At 49.6% G+C, this 19,211-nt stretch overlaps 6 protein-coding genes across 6 annotated transcripts; 2 read left to right on the top strand and 4 right to left on the bottom strand.

Moving 5' to 3' along the window:
- Nucleotides 1-298: 298 nt before the first annotated feature.
- Nucleotides 299-5,790, bottom strand: CI109_105842 (uncharacterized protein; the record flags this gene model as incomplete). Its single annotated transcript, XM_032006851.1, has 19 exons — nucleotides 299-422; nucleotides 498-592; nucleotides 681-946; nucleotides 1,017-1,263; nucleotides 1,322-1,390; nucleotides 1,446-1,532; nucleotides 1,594-1,949; nucleotides 2,009-2,348; nucleotides 2,407-2,834; nucleotides 2,884-3,729; nucleotides 3,781-3,929; nucleotides 3,983-4,242; nucleotides 4,302-4,436; nucleotides 4,491-4,565; nucleotides 4,613-4,712; nucleotides 4,770-4,885; nucleotides 4,941-5,453; nucleotides 5,512-5,653; nucleotides 5,717-5,790. 19 exons carry the CDS (start codon nucleotides 5,788-5,790, stop codon nucleotides 299-301), a joined length of 4,422 nt encoding a protein of 1,473 aa, XP_031858903.1.
- Nucleotides 5,791-6,246: 456 nt separating this feature from the next.
- Nucleotides 6,247-8,705, top strand: CI109_105843 (uncharacterized protein; the record flags this gene model as incomplete). The annotated part of the gene is made up of 7 exons (XM_032006850.1): nucleotides 6,247-6,591; nucleotides 6,657-7,038; nucleotides 7,093-7,257; nucleotides 7,311-7,426; nucleotides 7,485-7,678; nucleotides 7,736-8,228; nucleotides 8,280-8,705. 7 exons carry the CDS (start codon nucleotides 6,247-6,249, stop codon nucleotides 8,703-8,705), a joined length of 2,121 nt encoding a protein of 706 aa, XP_031858902.1.
- A 264-nt stretch (nucleotides 8,706-8,969) lies between these two features.
- On the top strand, nucleotides 8,970-12,158 carry CI109_105844 (uncharacterized protein; the record flags this gene model as incomplete). The annotated part of the gene is made up of 9 exons (XM_032006849.1): nucleotides 8,970-9,136; nucleotides 9,213-9,665; nucleotides 9,728-9,879; nucleotides 9,944-10,330; nucleotides 10,400-10,581; nucleotides 10,643-10,826; nucleotides 10,884-11,246; nucleotides 11,316-11,446; nucleotides 11,562-12,158. 9 exons carry the CDS (start codon nucleotides 8,970-8,972, stop codon nucleotides 12,156-12,158), a joined length of 2,616 nt encoding a protein of 871 aa, XP_031858901.1.
- A 190-nt stretch (nucleotides 12,159-12,348) lies between these two features.
- Nucleotides 12,349-13,868, bottom strand: CI109_105845 (peptidyl-prolyl cis-trans isomerase D; the record flags this gene model as incomplete). The annotated part of the gene is made up of 6 exons (XM_032006848.1): nucleotides 12,349-12,667; nucleotides 12,736-12,861; nucleotides 12,931-13,242; nucleotides 13,326-13,426; nucleotides 13,489-13,659; nucleotides 13,776-13,868. 6 exons carry the CDS (start codon nucleotides 13,866-13,868, stop codon nucleotides 12,349-12,351), a joined length of 1,122 nt encoding a protein of 373 aa, XP_031858900.1.
- Nucleotides 13,869-14,142: 274 nt separating this feature from the next.
- On the bottom strand, nucleotides 14,143-14,637 carry CI109_105846 (uncharacterized protein; the record flags this gene model as incomplete). Its single annotated transcript, XM_032006847.2, has 1 exon — nucleotides 14,143-14,637. One exon carries the CDS (start codon nucleotides 14,635-14,637, stop codon nucleotides 14,143-14,145), a length of 495 nt encoding a protein of 164 aa, XP_031858899.2.
- A 1,860-nt stretch (nucleotides 14,638-16,497) lies between these two features.
- On the bottom strand, nucleotides 16,498-18,631 carry CI109_105847 (nucleolar protein 58; the record flags this gene model as incomplete). Its single annotated transcript, XM_032006846.1, has 7 exons — nucleotides 16,498-16,653; nucleotides 16,720-17,277; nucleotides 17,334-17,728; nucleotides 17,785-17,866; nucleotides 17,917-18,185; nucleotides 18,245-18,447; nucleotides 18,513-18,631. 7 exons carry the CDS (start codon nucleotides 18,629-18,631, stop codon nucleotides 16,498-16,500), a joined length of 1,782 nt encoding a protein of 593 aa, XP_031858898.1.
- Between the last annotated feature and the right edge of the window lie 580 nt (nucleotides 18,632-19,211).

Consider the following 19,211-nt stretch of genomic DNA (forward strand, 5'->3'; position numbering starts at 1 on the left):
CTAGACTTCCGGACTCGGTGTATGGCCGTGGACGTAGATAGATAGTGGACGATAGTTGGGTTTGGGATAGATCACAATGCTTATCTTTGCTTATTCTGATTAAGTATGGTGAAAAATACAAAACACATATGGACTGGCTCAATGGTTCGTACCGGGGCAAGTGGTAGATCAGACTGATGCATATTGTTATCATAACATTGTATAAGGAAGTGAGATTCGTAAAATATGACGTGAGGCGTTGACCTTGGAAAGACGAAGCTTGAATGCGAGTGTTGGAAGCAGAGATGTCACAGGAACCCTAGTACGCTTCCACTGCCATGGGGATGTGCGATACCATCCTATCTTGACCTGCCTTGTAGGCATTCTCAAATAGGAGTTGCTTCTTGCGAGGTAACAGCGGAGCGGGCGTGACGATTGATGCCCTGCGATGGACGGGACAATTGAGGTTAGTATATCGTTCCATGACGGGTCAGGATATGTTAGTCGGTATCACTTACAGAGAAGTACCACATGCCGGTGCCGGTGTACCCATAATGATACATTCTGAAACACCTTGAATTTCATCCTTCTTCGAGAACAGAGAGGCATCAAACTATGACAACAACACAAGTCAGCAAAACCATCTCCGTCCAACTCGAAACCTTTGTTCAAGTAACAAATTAAGCCAACTGGCCACTCACCAAGTGATCTGTCGTCTTTTCGAAACTCGCCAACATAAGAACCGAATCCTTCATCTTCTGCACACCGAATCGTGTGATACCCAACACTTCTCCCTTGTACGTCATAACATCACCCAACAACATGACGTGTCGAGGATCGATTGACATTCCGTGAGACTGCATGGTCGTCTGAATTTCATTGTAAATCGTCTGTCGAGCTGCTTCGATACCGAGTACTTTCTGTGTCTCCATAACGTGGTTGGTCTTGGTTTTGAGACCGTCGACACCTAGTAGAACGAACCGTAGAACGTTAGCGGAATTGACCGACTTTGATGAACAACGTGGACAACAACGCACCTTCAGTACCCATGACCTCTGACAGGCCATAACCAGTAAGCAACAGCCTGTGGATCCTCTCATCTTTCTCATCCTTCGACACAACACCTCTGTCGACTGCAGGTAGACCCTTGACTTGGACTGAGGGGATCGCTCGCTTGAGATACTTCAATCGCTCGTAAATACCTAATGACTTGTTGTCCTTGTCCTTGGCAGGTTCGTCAATCCATAATCTCACTCGCGAGGTCTTCGTAGCAACGTGAATCGACTGGATCATGAGGTCAGTATGTTGACGCCTTGATATCATTGAGGTATGTATGACTCACTCCTTCTGGGATCTTGAGCTTGGGTGCGGCGACCAAAGCCCATTTGATAGACTCAAGAGTGATCTCGAGCTGACAAGCCAGCATTAGCTACTCTCTCCATTTATGGGAGCAAGTGCGAGCTCACCTGAAGTCGTCTGACAGCGTCCATATCGATATGGATCTCGATATAAGCGTTCGCGTTTGTCCAGCTCTCCTCAATGACCGAAGCAATCTGAGACAGAATATATCAGCACGGCTTACACGCCGATGTGAAGTATTCATATTGCACTCACATCACCCAAGATTGTCTTCTCAATACGTCCCTTGACGATCCTCGCAGCTGTCTCACTCGTTGGAATAGCCATCTCAGCCGTAATGATGGGCGTGCTGATAACCTTCGCAGCGTTGATAATCTCCTTGATACGCGGCACACCAAGTGTGACGTTCATGGAAGCGACACCAGCAAAATGGAAAGTCTTCAATGTCATTTGGGTACCTGGTTCACCGATTGATTGAGCTCCGACAGCACCGACGGTAGATCCGGGTTCGATCTTGGCTCGCAAGTATCTAATCCGACAGTCTTCTAGGAAGAAGGTGAGTTGTGCTTCTGTGACCTTGTTGGCATTTTCCAATACGGCTCGGATTGCAGCTGCAATGCGTACACCGTGATTAGCTCCGCGCGACAGTCCAACACTGCTGACCACTTACGGTCATCGGACGTGAGCAGATCCTCGTACTCCTCGGCCATCTCGGCATCATCGGCATCTGGCATTCCTCTCGCTTGTCGTTGAACAACCATCGCTTTGACAATCTTATCGACAATAAAGTGGTATGTATTCTCCCTATATTTCGAATGACATCCGGCCCATTCTATCGGAAGAGCTGGAATAGGAGGTGGCGTGGGCTCTCTGACGACCTGCTTGCCTCGACCTCGCTTGACCGGCTGAGGGCTAGGTGGCGTGACAACGATGGATTCGGGGTAGATTCGACTGGCTATTTGTCGAACTTCGTAAGGGTAAAGTGCACGACCTTTTCTTCCAGCGACACGCTGTGGCAGGGGATTCAAGTTAGTAATGCCAAGTTGGCGCGAATCAACGATCACTTACACAGGCATGGGACCAACTTCGCACGTACTCGACGGGAGTTGCGTCTCCTTCCAAACAGGCAGGATCCAGCATATCGTCACCATACTGGAACTGCACCACACCACCAACACTGTTTCGTACACTGAGATCATAGTGGGTGGAAAGATCCTCTAAGGCTTTCATCAATCGACGAGCCATATAACCCGTTTCAGCAGTCTTGACGGCGGTATCGACGAGACCTTCACGACCACTGATAGCGTGGAAAAGGAACTCGGTAGGTGTCAAACCGGAGAAGAAAGAGTTCCGCACGAAACCTTTCGATGGCGGGTTCTTGGACTTCTTCTTGAAATGAGGCAATGATCGATCTTGGAAACCGTTGGGAACACGACTACCAGCGATAATCTGTTGTCCGACACAAGCAACCATTTGGGCGACGTTAATGACCGAACCTGTCGCGAACAGTCAGCGAAGTTTACATATGATTGTCCACCAACTCACCTTTCGAACCACAAGTAGCCATGATAAGAGGGGCGTTATGTCTACTGAGCTCCTGCATACAAGTCTTTCCGACTGCCTCTCGAACGTCGGAAAGCGTCTTCGAGATCTTCTGCTCCAGCGTGGCTTCTTGATCACACCCTGGCGAGTTCTCTAGTAATCCTTTCTTCGCTAGATCGATATATTCGTCACACTGGACATAAGCCTTCTCTACTCGCGCATCCTTGCTGGCATGCAATACCGGACCGGGAATGACATCGTTGATACCGAGTGAGAAACCGATATTGGCCAACCATCGTGCCGCCAATTTCGCTAATCGATTCATCGCTATAGCCGCTTCCTCTGGTCCGTAATCTCGAAGGATGACACCAAATACCGAGTTCTTCTTTCCGTCTCCAACAGTGTTCTTATCAAACACACCACACATGATTTCACTGTTCTGAATGACGAGATAACCATCATTGGGTGACATGTCTGGTGGGAAACGGTCGGCCTTGGCCGGCTCGATATTCGTTCGACACTTCGCTTCCAAGTTTACCAGGACTTTTGAGTCTTTGTTCGGTCGCATGAGAAGATTGAATATCTGCTTTCCAGTCCACATTCGAACGGGCTTCCAGATGACAGGCGGAGGCAGATCGATCTTGAGGATACCGTCGCCAAGATAAGATGCAATTTGGGTGAATTGTTGTCTATCGTACAAGCGATCTCGTCGGGATAAAAGATAAGATGCAGTAATAAAGTCTTGAATGGCAGCGATGATAGGCTCTCCATTACGTGGTGTAACCAGGTTTTTCTTCACCGACATAAGCTCCAGAGCTTCTGTTCGTGCTTCCTCCGTTTGCGGTACATCTACGAGTAATTTCAGTGTCACCCCCAGCTGCTGCTCTCGAGCGAACTTACGCAAATTCATCTCGTCACCATCGAAATCGGCGTTGTAAGGGTTACAAACACACTCATTCAACCTGAAAGTTCTCCATGGTCGTACTCGTACTCTGTGACACATGATAGACAACTTGTGCAGACTCGGTTGTCGATTGAAAAGGACGATACTGAAATGATATCAGCTGTGTGCTACCAAGACACGCCTCTGCGCCAAACTTACTCTCCATCTCGTACATGTCGATGCACGACATCGCCAATTTGTAGGTCTCGAGCCCAACGCTTTCGACTATCCCTATCCTTCATCACGTGTAATGCTATTCGCATAGGAGCCGCCCCGTTCTCTCCCTTTCGCTCCAATACATTGGCTCCGGGATGTAACCTTGAACCATTGACGATAGCATCGCGCATGGCGTTCATGTTGTAATCTGTTACTCGTTCAGGATATGACAGTTTGACGGCCACTTTCTCGGGTATAGCGACCTGAATGAGGACAGTATGAGCTGCCGGCTCATGATGAGAGGTGGAACATAACTGCTCACCTCATCAATCCGCAAATTGGGATCCGGTCCAATGACGGTACGACCTGAAAAGTCTACACGTTTACCGGACAAGTTTCCTCTGAAACGACCTTGCTTTCCCTTCAGCCGTTGTACGAATCCTCTGATAGGTTTCGTCTACGGGTATCACTGAGTTAGCAATTACATTGGTACCAAGGACGACGGACTTACTCCTGGTGTCTGTAAACCAGGCGCTGTCGAGTTGATATATAAGGCGACAGCTTGACCAAGGAAATCCCAATTCGACTATAGTAGTATCAGTTGCTGCTCTCAACACAATGAGGACAACTTACCGTGATCATCTCGATACCTCTACCCAGATCCATCATGAGCGTAAGGACGTTGTTGTATGTGACAATTTCCGCCAGTTTCGCCGTCAAATCATCTTCGTTACTGAGCGCAATGCGTCAGCGCCAAAGCAGACCATGACCATGACCATGACCGACTTACTTTCCCGCTTCTGAAGCTACTGAAGGACGGATACACGGAGGAGGTACTGAGATATATTGCCAGATGTAGTCTTCCGGCCTACCAACTTCCGGATGCAGAGCTAGCAGCTCACAGTCCTATAGGAGGAGTCAGCATCTCGCCTGAGGGAGAAACTTGGGCCGAATAGCTCACCTCTGCTGTGACTCGCTTGAATAGATCCAGTACTTTCAAGGGGTTCAGGTCATCCACTGCCTTACTCAAGTGAGTAGCCACCGCTTGGTTTTCCGCTACAGCCGACTTGAACGTAGCCATCCATTCATCCTTCATTCCTGCCATTTTGGAAGCTCGGTACGGCTCATGACTGATCTTCAACGGTCCAGACTTCTTGACGACTCCATTAGGCGCTCCACAATAATGACAAATCGTCCTCTTCTTGCATGCGGCAAGGACGGCTTTTGATGCAGATTGCCGCTGGAGAGATTCGATGTTCGGCCGTCTGAATCGTTTGAGGAAGGCGGCTCGTTCGTTGGGAGGGAGAAGGACTCGAGCGCAGGTCTTACAGACACACGAGAGCATGTTGATGGTCGGTCGGAAATATCCAATATGGAAGACCGGAAGGACCAGCTTGATGTAACCATAATGCCCAACACATTTCGCAGCTTCTTCACCACATGTCAGACATTTCTTCCCTTTCTCGTTAGGACCCTATGTGTAGTGTGAGTTTCCGACGTGCTCATTTGCAAGAGGTTTGTGTCCAGCTCACCATGCGCCCATCTAATGGTCCATCCGGTGCAGTCGTCCTGCTTCCATCTTCGTGATTCTTGTATAGCTCAGGAACGCTGACCTGGACTTCGGATATACGGACAATATCTTTAGGAGTAAAAGGTTGGAATTGGATGTGTTTACTGGGTCGGGCAAAGCATTAACATCACGAGCAGCTCTGTAGAGCAGAGGTCATAGTCACTCACATTCTTCGAGGAACATCTGATGAAACGTAACGTTTCTCGTTCTGGTTGATGATTGTCTGATTCCAAGGATCCATTTTGGCGAAGTGATGTGTCCGTTTAGGTTGTAGAAAGGAGCGAAAGAAGGTAGAGCAATCCGGTCCGGAAGCCTGTCAGCGACTTCCGGCGTGGTCCTAGCAGATACGAGACGCGAGAGCAGGAGAGGGACCGTTGACGAAGGAAGTTGATAGGCAGATGAGTGATTGATGTGTTTTGGAACGACGATAATGTTGAGAATTGTCGCCAGGGTGAGTCCTTTTGAAACTTGAAGAAATCAGTGGCAACGTTTATTACGTAAACAATGACTGTGTAGATGCTACGGTGCAACGGGCAGTCGTCAATCGTCAATGCAACGCATTCCATTCCCAGTGTTGTCCTGATATATCTATAGACGGCACATATCTCAATTGTTCAGACCTGCAGTCAGACCGTCCAAACGTTCAAAGATCTCTTCAGTAATCCGAGCTATCGGACGTAGAGTGACCGTCCCCGCTATGTCACGACCTACTCTTCTTCAATCGCAGACCAACGCGCTCCTCACCCTTCTCAACCTTAATCAAACACCTCCGACCGCCTCATCTTCAGCAGGTCCATTTCCCAGACCATCATCCCCTTCTTCGACTTTCGATGAGACTTCTCAAGCACCGCTAGTATGGAAGGTGTTGATCCTCGATGACTTGAGCAAGGATATATTGGCGACCAGTTTGAGGGTTCAGGATCTGAGAGAACAGGGTGTGACATTGCACATGCAATTGCATTCGAACCGACCACCTTTGGCAGACGTACCTGCTGTCTACTTTGTATCACCAACTCTTACAAACATCAGACGCATTGCTGAGGTGTGTGGTCTCTCGTCGTCATCTGGAGGCATCATATCCAGTCACTGACAGCAACGTTCTTCCAGGATCTCAACCCTCCTCTTTACTCTTCATATCACCTCTCCTTCACTTCATCCTTACCTCGATCACTCCTCGAGGAGCTTGCCTCTCTCATTCTCGCCAACGACCCTACCGGAAGTACAGGTCAACTTATCTCATCCGTCCATGATCAATTCCTCGACTTCCTGGTCCCCTCACCCAGCCTCTTCTCGCTCCTTCCTCGACGAGAAACGAAGACCGAAGTCAATGGAACCGGTGGGAAGAAGGGTGCCAAAGCACCCAAAGAGAAGGAGGTGGAAGGAAGACCGAGTTATGTGGTTCTGAACGATCCGAAGGCCGGAGAGCTGGAGATAACGGAGGAGGTGGAAAGAGTTGCCAAGGGCTTGTTTAGTGTTATCACCACGATGAGTAAGTAGCGGATGCTCAACATCAAGCGTTTTGTAGAGCTGACTGTGAGATTAGACTTCGTTCCTATCATCCGATGTCCTCGAGGTAATGCTGCGGAGATGGTGGCCCGGAATCTTGATGCTAAATTGAGAGACCACGTCGCATCGACATCGCAGCGAGGAGGAGCAGGAAGAGACACAGGTTACGGTTCAGATGGACTTAGCAGTTTGAAAAGACCTTGTAAGCTAATATTTTGTGTTGGTCGCACACAGCTAGCTGATTTTCCTGCGCAGTGCTCGTGATTCTTGACAGGAATGTGGATTTGATCCCTATGCTCTCCCATTCCTGGACGTACCAAGCTTTGGTGCATGACGTGCTCGACATGAAGCTCAACAGGGTTACTGTCGAGGTGAGTTTTCGACAGAGCCTGATCACAGGAGGATCCGTCTGACTCTCCCTGATGACAGTCACCGGAGAATGGACGATTGCAAAAGAAATCATACGATATCGACTCCAAAGACTTCTTCTGGGCAAAGAATGCAGGCAACCCCTTCCCGCAAGTGGCCGAAGATATCGACTCGGAGCTGAGCCGGTACAAGTCTGACGCTGCGGAACTTACACGATCGACCGGTATCAGCGATGTCAACGACGTGTCCCAAATGTAAGCGGAGAACTGTGCCTGCCTCTATCGCCGAAGCAAAGCTGACCTCTTATACAGCGACTTTTCGTCCAACACTGCCAACTTGAAGACGGCTATCACCGCTCTTCCAGAACTGACAGCTCGAAAACACACTCTCGATACGCATATGAACATCGCTACGGCCCTCCTTCAATCAATCAAGGAGCGAGGCCTCGACAATCTGTTCCAGATCGAGGAGACTGCCACTCGACAGAACAAGACGACTATTGTCGCTACCCTCAAGGGTCAAACAGATGACCCAGAGCAAACGGCTCACCCAAATGCTGACGACCAACTTCGACTTGTCATCATTTACTTCCTGTCGATGATGGACAATGCCTTGCCTAAGGAAGACCTGGCTGAACTCACCAACTTGCTCAAGGAGGCAGGTGCAGACGTAGCAGCATTGGAGTATGTGAAGAAGGTCAGAGAGGTTACGAGAATGACAATGATGGCGACTCAACCTGCTGTGGCTGCTCAAACTCAGACTGGTGGAGAGTGGACCAGAGGATTCAGTGCTTTGGGTAACAGAGTGAGTCAAGCTTTGTCAAGCAACAAGACTCTTGGCTTATTTTCTTGACAGATCACGGACAGATTACGAGAAGGAGGTATCACCGGTGTCGGTCTTGACAATATTATCTCAGGAGTCAAGAACTTCCTACCAGCGCGCAAAGAGTTGACTGTCACTCGACTAGTTGAAGCTTTGATGGAACCCGCAACAGCAGCGACTCAGGCTTTACAAGATACCGACGACTATCTATTCTTTGATCCTCGAGCGACTCGCGGTCGAGGTCCAACACAATCGGCAAGAGGTCGACAACAATATCAAGAAAGTGTCGTGTTTGTCGTCGGTGGGGGTGGCTATGTGGAATACGGGAACTTGATGGAATGGGCTGGCAGACATCAGAAGGAGGGAGGTGGTGGCGGTAAAAAGGTCACTTATGGAAGTACAGAGATTTTAAACCCTACCGCGTTTGTTAAGACCTTGGCGAAGCTTGGAGCGGCTTAGTAGGAGGTAGTAGTCATACACATGTAGATCAAGTGTTCTCTCTGATGCAGCTGCGATGCACTCTTAGACTATCAAGAATCGCCTTATTGGGTGGTTGGCGGAGGTCACCGCTCAATCCGCCCTGAATTGCCGGAGACTGACACTTCGCTCGGTGACAGCATCATCACAACGACGCCGGTCGACTGATTCAACAACAAGCGTATTGATCTCATTGACTATTCATCTTGAACTGTGTACAAACTATAGCACGAAGTCATAAACACTATGGCATCGCTACGACGACCATCTGCCGCGATCCCGCGAGGCCAAGGACCCGGTCCGAGCGCTACGTCGCGACAACAACAACCACCTCTGCCTGAGAACAATGAACGGATGCGGGATAAGAGAAAGTCAAAGGTGGGGGATAAGATCAAGAAACGTTTGAGTATGAGGTGAGTGCGGCGTCAAGCCATGTCGGACTATTTTGAGAAGGAATGCTGAAACTTGTATTGGTGTACCGTGATGTAGGTATATTGGCGAACAATATACACCTGCCCCACCATTACCCGGTCAAACAGATTTCCTCACATCTGATCCGTATGGCGGAGCAGATTTCACTCCTACCCCAAACGACGAAGACGACGATGGTGTAGCCGGTGGTGGGGAGAGTCAATTCGGTCAATTCGGATCACCTGAATTCGCTAAATCAGGCTTCGGAACATCCCCTACTGTTCCCACTTCATCTTCCACTGGTGGTGGAGTTGGAGAAGAAGGTATCATCCGACGTCGAGGTGCTGCAGACCATACGAGAGAAGAAGAGTGGGATTTGGAAGAATTGGGGAAAGACGGATTCGATCTGGCGGGGTATGTGAGGAGGACATTGACAGGTGCCGATGAGGAGGAGAAAAAGAGGTTTAGAGCAGCTTTGATGAGAGCGAAACAGGGTAACGCGAAGGAATTGCAGAGGAATGTGTTCAAGCAGTGAGTCGCATTCGTGGTCACAGTCTGTGACACAATGCAATCATGCTGATTTGCGAGTTTAGCTACGCCGAGTTCGTTACCATCTCCAAGGAGATTTCGACGCTCGAAAATGATATGCTCGAGTTGAAAGAATTGCTGGGACAATGGAAGGACTTGCCGCAACTGATGGGGATGGAGGCTACTCTTGCTCCGACCCTTGACAAGAACGGCAATTGTGAGCAAGCTGTCACTGTGCTTCCTCCATACATGTTCTGATATAATCCTCATCCCTTTTACAGTGGAACGTCGACGCACACAACGCAATTCTGTTCTAGACCTTCAGAACCTATACAAGACCCAACTTACTCAGCTCTGGTCCTCGGTCGAAGGATCTCAGAAGTACCTCCCTCTTGTCCCCGGACGTCATCTCGTCTTCGACACTCACAACTTTGTTGAACTCAACGCTGCGACATACAAGGCCAAACAGAGCGTTAGCATGTTCTTACTTAATGACCTACTGCTGATTGCGGGAAGGAGGAGAACGAAAGGTGCAACTTCGACTGATGTTGCTACACCCAGTCTCGGAGGAGTAGCAGGGGACAAAGAGAGGGAAAGGGGGAGGATGGTGGCGGAACGATGTTGGGTCTTGGCAGATTTGGTTGTAGTCGACGTGAAAGACAGCGGAGGTGAGCCACCTCCACCTGGCATGTCGCGAAGAGGAGAGCAAGTGACTGATGTATTAACCGTAATCGTAGACCTGACCAACGCATTGAAGATTAGGCGAGGTAAAGAAGTCTGTGTGTATCGAACGAGTAAAGCGGAAGATAAGAAGGCTTTACTGGCCGCTTTCCGACAAGTGTCCCAAGAGCTGGGCGAGAAGAAGCGAAAAGAGAGCGAAAAAGAACAGGAAAGGAGGAAGAGCATGTGGCACGGTGATGTGAGTGATTCATACGATCCACCATACTCGCGCAGTTCTGATGGTTCGTACGGTTTTACAGAAGGGAACACCGAATTTGGGACAGCCATCAGCTCCTGGTGGAGGCGGTGGTAGACCACTATCTATGGTCGGCATCTCCATGGCAGATTCGAAGGACTTACGCTGGATCGACGAATATGGCGATGAGCTTACGATGGCTATCGCCACGAGAGACTGGGATGAGGCCGTCAAGATTGTAGAGAGGGGTGAGCTCTCCATGGCTTGAAAATAGCACATCACTGACAGATATGCACTGTCATTAGGACGCGACCTCCTCAAAACAGTATCATCCAATCCGTCGGCTCTCGCTCTCATGACCGCTCGTCTCGACCAACTAGTCCCTTCTCTTATCAGTCAGGTCTCATTCGATCTCTCCTCGCCTCAGATCCGAAAGTCAAACGCGTCCGCGCTCATCACTCTCCTCGTTCGTCTCGATCGCGCTGATCTCGCACGCGATACCTTTTTGAGAGCAAGACGGGAAGTCATGTTGAAGCGTGTGAGGGAAATCAAATGTGAGGGGGATATCAGTATCTATATTAGTGAACTGGCGATCGTCTGTTTTACCGTTATTCGACATACGAGTGATTGGTATATCAACGCTTTCAAAGAGAATAAAATGGCATCGGGTGAGTTGCGACGATTCTCTTCTTCTATATATGTACTAGATGGCTAACGATGTGGGCGGCCGATTGTAGGTTTTGTGACTTGGGCAAAAGAGCAGATTGAGACATTTGCGGACCTCTTCCGGAGACAGGTCTACACTCCAAATACCGAGCAAAGCACCATAGACGAGTGCGTGCACGTCACTGCATCACATAATCGCAAGGTGGGTTGACTCTGCGTGTTCGGTTCTGCCTTACGTGTCACATTTTCCTCCGCCTACAATCCGATTTCTTTCATTGAGATCTTAAGACTGATGAGAATTGATTTCGCACACACAGCTCCTCCGTGATGTCGGTCTCGACTTCACATATCTCCTCTCAACGTTACTCCAACCCGATCCCAAATCATCCAACCCCCATCCTATCTTCAACAATAACGTCATGATGGCTTCCACCCCTGCACCAGGCTACCACATCGAGTCTTCCCCTTATGTCTCACATATACCCGAAACTCCCATCCCTGCCCCTGCCCTAGCACCAGTACCAGTGTCGGGTGGTGGTCGTCGCCCTTCTGCGTCGACTTCCAATTCTGCAATGGGCGGCTCTGGGATGAGACGAGAAGGTTCAAATACGAGTGGATATAGTATGGGAAGACAAGGATCGTATAATGCCGAGATCTCTGGTGGTGGTGGTGGCGGTGGTGGTGGAGGAGGAGGGGGGAATACAGCTCCGTTGAGCATACCCCCAAGAGTGAGAATACCAAGTGCTTCAAATGTAGGAGGTGGCGGGGGAGGAACGGAATCAGGTCGGAATACACCCACATCTGGTGGAGTGAGTCAGAACAATGGTATGACGGATAATGGTCCGCTGTTGCCTCCTCGAAGTGAGAGGAGAGGAAGAGCGCCACCAAGAAACCCTGACGGGTCGTTGATGTAGCATATAAGTTGGAAGGACTTCACCTCGTTTGTGCGTTTGAGTTGGCTATGCACGGCTTGCAGTGTAACCCATGTGACATCCCCGCAATAAACATCGAAGCCAGTAAAGAGAATCTCCCATCTAGACCACATGATACTTGGACAATGCATAATATCTCTTCGCCTCCACATGTTACTAATCAGCGTCCATTTTAACCGAACATCTTCGCGAATGCCTTTCTTTCCTTCTCCTTCCTCTCCTTTCTCTTCGCCTCGACCTCCTTCAAAGCCTTAATCACTCCAGCATCACCAGGAACAGCCTCCAAAGCAGCTTTCAAATCCTTCTCAGCCTCCTCGTCATCCTTCTTCTGGATCTCGGCGAGCGCTCGTCTGTAGAGGGCTTTACCCTTTTCGGCAGGAGTGAGGTTGGGAAGTGTGAGTGCGCGAGTGGTCAAGGAGATGGCGAGGGCGGCGGCTGGTGGGGAGATTTTGAGTGCGGCCAATGCAGCATTGGTGAGCAAGGGGAGACGACTGCGTTGGACACCGTCAGCTTCTAAGATTCTCACTGGTACAAGTAGTAGCGAACAAGTGATACTCACGTTGAACGGAAAGCTTCGACTTGCTCAGCTGGTGCATCATCCGGCAAGACAGGATGAACGTCGAGATATCGGAGTGCTTTTTGGTATTTATCGAGAGCGATAGCAAATTGACCAGCTTTAAATTCTCTGCAGAAAACGACAACATTCAGTTAGCCATGACACACCCAAGTTGGACAGACCGGAGTCAATACTCACTTTGTGCCAACGTCCTTGAGCTTGGTGGCTACGCCCAAAGCCTCGTCCGCCTTTTCAGCATCAACACCTTCCTCATCTTGAGGATAATCTTCCCAGATATCTTCACCCGCAGCACTTTCTTGTGCCTTCTTCCTTTCCTCATCCTCCTTAGCGATCTCTTCCTCTGACAATACTCCCGCAGCGGAGATCTTTACTTCCTCATTGGGTTTGTCGGAAGAGGTAGGAATGGACTCGATATGTCTCACAAGACCACGGTTCGATCGCACTCGGCCGAAGACGACGTGCTTCCCGTCAAGATGGGGAGTTGGAACGCTAGTATAACACGTCAATGGAGGATCGTGTCAGCTCCATCACATTTCTAGCAACAGAAAGAAGGGGAACAGAGTATAACTTACGTGGTGATGAAGAATTGAGAACCGTTGGTGTTAGGTCCAGCATTTGCCATAGAGAGCAACATTGGTTTCTCGTGCTTCAAGGTGAAAGCCTCGTCTTCAAACTGTGAATCGGAAAAAATCAGCTCTAACCTGCTCTGATTTGGCATTATGACAAGCGACCTACCTTCTCGCCATAGATAGACTCTCCACCAGTACCATCACCTCTGGTGAAGTCACCACCTTGGAGCATGAACCCCTTTATACATCTGTGAAAGCTTGAACCGGCATAAGCGAGTTGTCGACCCGCGGCGTTGGTCTTGTCCCCAAGACAGAGGTGTTTGAAGTTTTCGGTGGTCTATGGAGAAAGCACAACGTCAGCTCAGAAGTCTTTTGAGCGAATGATAAACTCCATGGAGCGATGGATGATGTAAGGGTGTTTCAGGAGGTAGTGTAGCACATTTGCTCACTCACCTTTGGCACGACGTCGTCGAAAAGCTCAAAAGTCAGTCTCCCGGCTGGAGCATCGCCAATGGTGATATCGAAATAAGTGACGGTGTTGGGCATTGTTCTGATAATGCAGCTGGGGATGATGTAGATAGTTCAGATGAGGGTACAGATACGCTTTGAGTATTGTAATAGCTTATGTATAGGTATTAAGTGAAGTGGACCACGGTTCGAGCATGTTCTCTCGCACCAACCTCCACCTCGGACCTCCACCACCGGAAACAGACGAAGCATTTGGCACATTTGAATCGTTATCATGAAATGCAGGATATGTACATTGGAAACTATAAGCAAACGTGAATAATATGTACAGTACAGCAGACAGTAGGATCGCCTAACAATGGAACTTATCGACAGCGAGAATCTCTTGGCGTTGATGACCCCATTCTCTCTCGTATTCCTCAGCATGTAGAATCCTCATATAGCTGCTGTCGGCTGTACGCGCTGATGTGTCATCCGCAATCAGACCATACATCTCGCGAGCTTGCCTTTTCGCCGCTGCAACCTTTTGTTCCAGCTTGATCGCTGCCCTCTTCTCCGCTTGGAGGGAACGGTCTCCTACGACGGATTCGAGCGATTGATTGTATTCGGAGTCGGGAGTGCGTCCAGTCAAGAAGCTGCATCTCCACAGGTTTTCGCCACTCAATGCTTTCATGTCGCCAAGAGGAAGATGCAGTCCGCTGATGACCATTGTGGGAAGGAAAGAATGTTCTCGGTATAGCTCTTGAGTGGATTGACGCCTAAGTCGTTTGCTGAGATTTCGCTTTATATACTTTGGCAGAGGCGCCCTTATGTTGGTCTTGTTGACCGATCGATCAATCAGCGCCATTGTTTCACTGTGGTAGAGTCAAACTAACCTTTACCATACCGTGACGCCATGTACATTCAGGCTGATTCAGACTTGAACAGAACAATTCAGGATCTGGTCAAGTAACAAGATACCAGTTGCCCCCCGTTTCTCCCTTAATGTTCTGCTGCTCTCGCAGATAAGCTGTGAATTCTGGTTCGAAACGCTTTTCCGCGTCGTAGCAAGCCTGATCAAGGATTGAAGGAAGTTGGACATATCCGATCCAGTCCAGCTGGTCAAGGGCTGTCCATCCGTATGGAGGGGGAGTCGCTGATCTTTTTCAGGGACGAAGAGCCTGGTCGATTGACGCCCAACGTCAACTCGATTGTGCCCATCTCATACATGGCTTTGATCACTCACCCTCGTCCACTAGTCTGAGCGTCAACGAGAAATTGCCGACCACGTTCCCGTACTAGTGCAGCTCCGTTTTGGATCGTCTTTGCCCGTCCTGACAAACGGATTGGTGTCTTTGGTTCGGCCCATCAGACGGAGATAGATGTCAATGTCAGGGGTGCTGCGACCGATCCACGGTAGAGGAAGTTCATCCACAGGGCGGTACCACGTAGCTCACCTTGATGGTCCGCATTTGGAGACAAGTCTATTAGGCCGAACTGTTTGGGTCTGCGCTAAATTCCGTGTCCAAGCTGGCGACGTGAGCTTGATCATGCGCGAATTCACAAGCGACGCCATCGAATCGCGTCCACACTCGTGATTTTGTCTGTATACCTAACCAGGAAGAGTTGTCCAGACTGCTAGATCAGTCTTCGACAGAAAAGGTTAACAATCTCTATTTCCCCAACGCCAGTTTGATCCTGGAACTCATTGGTCGACCGCCGACGAAGGCGAGCCATACTCGCGACTGGAGGAGCGCCTTCGAGGAGTAAGGGCAGGAGGAGGAGTTACGATCATTGTCCCCACGGCATGGCGGGAGATCTATGCCAGTGCTAAAAGCAAGAAGCCGAAAGGCGCTGCACCCTCCTTTGAAGAAAGCAGTGGAGGAAATTGGGAAGGACAAGGGAATGCTTTCGCGAGTACTATTCGAGAAAGACTGAGCCGGAACAGTATGGAGACCCCCCCCACCGAGGGATATCCCAATGCGTCTATTCATGCTCGACGTCACGTCGGGAGAGGTAGTGGATGATCAAAGCTGGCTGGGAGATGGGTGCTTTGCGGAACAAGTTTGGAAGTGATAGACTTGTGGGAAGAAAAGGGCTACAGAGTAAACGCTGTCGTCGGTCTGACCGACAGCCAACATGCCTCAGCTTGGAGGATGATGGAGAAGAAAGCGCGGTGTGGTAGCGGTGCCGGCGACGGATATACAAGAGTTCGTGATCTGCTGTACTACGTTGGTGGGATGAAAGGGAGCTGTGCACCACTACCAGACCGGGCGGAACAGGTGTCGAGACTAGTTCGATAGGCCTTTTTGGCACGAACTTGATCTATGTTCACGACCTCGACTAGTACCTATGCATATGCGTAGCCTGGCGACAGTCCCAAAGGGTGAGGCACAGAAATTATTAGATGCAGAAACTGTTTCGGTACTCACCACTTCGACTCTCTCGGCCGGAAAGAGTATAGGATGACGAGAAGGATGCTCTACTTCTTGAAACCACCAAGTGGTTGAACACAGATGCATGATGACCGTGTAGGTTGTATCTGCACAAAAAAAAACGCAACATTTGTCCCGGGGTATTATCGTGCATACAGATACTGAAAGTCACAGATCAAAGTGCTCTCAAGATGAAATTGACTAGAAGACAAGGTGCGGACCACAAAAAAGGTTGGCGAAATGATTGAGTTGGTCTAGGTGTAAAGTTGAAAGAAGGAAACTCAGCAGAGGGCTTAAGCCTCTGACTCTCGCTTCTTCTTCTTCTTCTTCTTTTCTCCGTCGGCAGGCGCGACAGCTCCGTTGGTCTCTGGCTCATCGTCGTCTGCCCTTCTCTTCTTGGACTTCTTCTCTCCCTCACCGTCCTCAGCTGCCTTCTTAGCTGCCTTGGCCTGATAATCAAACAACTCATCAGTGATCTATTCTGCAATGGGTGACAAGGATGTATTCCAACTTACAGCCTTCTTGGCCTCTTTTCTCGCTCTTCGCTCTTCCTTGGTCTCACCAGCTACCATTGATTCATCGCCGTCCACCTCCATGGTCACATCGGCGACTTCACTCTTTCGCTTCTTCTTCTTGTCCTTCTTGTCCTCCTTGCCCTCTTGAGCCTTCTCAGCTCTCTTCTCCTCCTTGACCTCCAACACAGCCTCGACGGCTTGCTTGACGGCTGCTGGGGGTTGAGTCGGCAACATTCCGTTCACGCTGTCAAGAGGCAATGCGTCGGTAGCAGAGTTATATGATCCAGTCGCGCCAGACATCTCGAATCGGGGTTGTTGACGACCGTTGACACCAGAAGTGACCTTTCGGACGGACTGGATACCAGCTTGATGTTCGAGAGCACGTAGACGGGATTCGAGCTTGACTCGGTTGGTAATACCGACTTCGGCGGCAGCGGCATCGGATCGAGAGTCGGCATCCGAAAGGGCATCGACACGGATAGAAAGAGCAGCCTTTGTAGCAACCATACGAGCCATCTTTCCCTTCAATTTTTGAGGTGCTTGACCAATGAGTGATGCCTGCGTTGAAAGATCAGCAACCAGCATGTGAATCGGTGCCATTTCATTGTACTCACGTGGTAGATCAAACCGTACTTGGGCGTATCGTGCTTGGTCTTGAGCGCTCTGAACAGAGCCTTCTCGGCACCGAGAATCTGGACAGTAGATGCCGGGTGCTTGGCCAAGTTCATCAAAGATCCCGCGTGACTGATCAATCTAGCACCGACCAGTTCACCAACAAGGGCAGTGAGGTTGGGAGCAATCGCTTGCATACGATTTCGAAGGTATTCGGAAAGCTGAGTTCGGTATTCGGTAATGGAGATGACTTGGTCACAAAGGGAGTGGATGTGGGCCATGTCGGAGTCAGAGATCTCGGTACCCATAGAAAGCTCGGCAGCAGCCTTGATGGTAGCTTCGAGGTCCTCGGGAAGGATGAGCTCGAAAGAAGTATTCACGGCGTTGGTTCGGAAACCTAATCATGTACAACAATCAGCGATGTTATCTGGGAACAGGATGAACCACACATACCCATAGCCTTGACAACTCGGGCATAGGCGAGGTTGTCGACGATAATCTTGGCCATTTCGGGGAAGTGCCATCCGTACCATTCCTACGCTTCATTAGCAGGATGTTCCGTCAAGCGATGAACTCGATGCTCACCTTGGTCCTCATGGAGTAGATGTTGATCTCTTTGTCAAGGTCGTCTAAAAGGGCAATAGCTTGGATGACCATGGTGTCGACCTTGTCGGTGGAGAACTTGAGCTTGAATCGAGAAAGGGAGTGACCAAGACCGAGAGACATGGTGTTGAGATCCTTCTGGTCAACGCCACCAAGCAGAGAAGCCAGTTGTTGTCGAATACCTCGGTACAAGTCTTGGGTGGAGGAGTCGGAGAGCACAGGAATAGAAAGAGTAGATTTGATGGTAGAGGCTGATCACAGAGAAGTGTCAGATCATTGACGGATGCAGCACAGTTTAGTTTGCACTCACCAAGTTTTGGGTCTGAAACGACGAGCATCTCCTCAAGCTTCTTCTTCTTCTTCTTCTTTTCTCCATCCGCTTCTCCAGCACCTCCAACAGCATCAACCAAGAATTTCGACAAAGAATCGGTCAATCGACCATCTTGAATGGCAGTGAGGTCTTCAACGGCGGAAGCGGTGGAAGTGAATCTCTGGATAGCTTGCACCTTAAGCCTAAGGAAAGAGCGACAGCAGCGTTAGCGACGAAACAACCCTACAGTCATATGACTATGACATACGCCTTGTTGGCACCCTCAGGTGTTTCAAATTCCTTCCAAAGGTCTTTTGAGTCGATCTTGGCATCACTGCTGAGCTTGAAGACGACGAAACCGACAGCGGTCTCGGTAAGGACAAGCATGGCGGAGAAGGATGAAGTAGCAGGCTAAAGTTTTGTAGTTTGGTGATCCGCTATGTCGGACGAGGTTGTAAGTCGTGCCGAGATCTGTCGTTCTACGGCTGTGTTGTTGAAAGCTATGCCTCTGACCCTTGTCGATGGTTGTGCAGAGTTGGATAATGTGTGATGCAGCAGCAGCAGTAATGGTCGTCGTTTGTAAAGTTGCAGCTTTGGACAAGACTGAAATTCGGCTAGGTTTTACATTATCACAAATAATTCCAGGTTCAGGTTTTCTCTTTACCAATGATAAAATCCACGTCATACACACACACATATATCCCTTGAGCACGGAGATGAGATCACTCTCCTTGCCACGCGACTGACATGCATCATATATACAAGAGACCACCTCCGCTTTCCAAGCGTCCGAGAGATCATGCATCATCCAGTGTAATCAGAAGCGTAGATCACATACGACACGCAAGTGGACGAGGACATACACGACACACACACACACGTAGACATATCTGAGCGCTCAGCAGCTGTGTCTTATTATCCCCACCGATCTGACGAGAAACGGCTTTTCTCTTTCGACAACAACCGT

Source organism: Kwoniella shandongensis, chromosome 10, assembly GCF_008629635.2.
Source record: "Kwoniella shandongensis chromosome 10, complete sequence".
Lineage (NCBI taxonomy): Eukaryota > Fungi > Basidiomycota > Tremellomycetes > Tremellales > Cryptococcaceae > Kwoniella > Kwoniella shandongensis.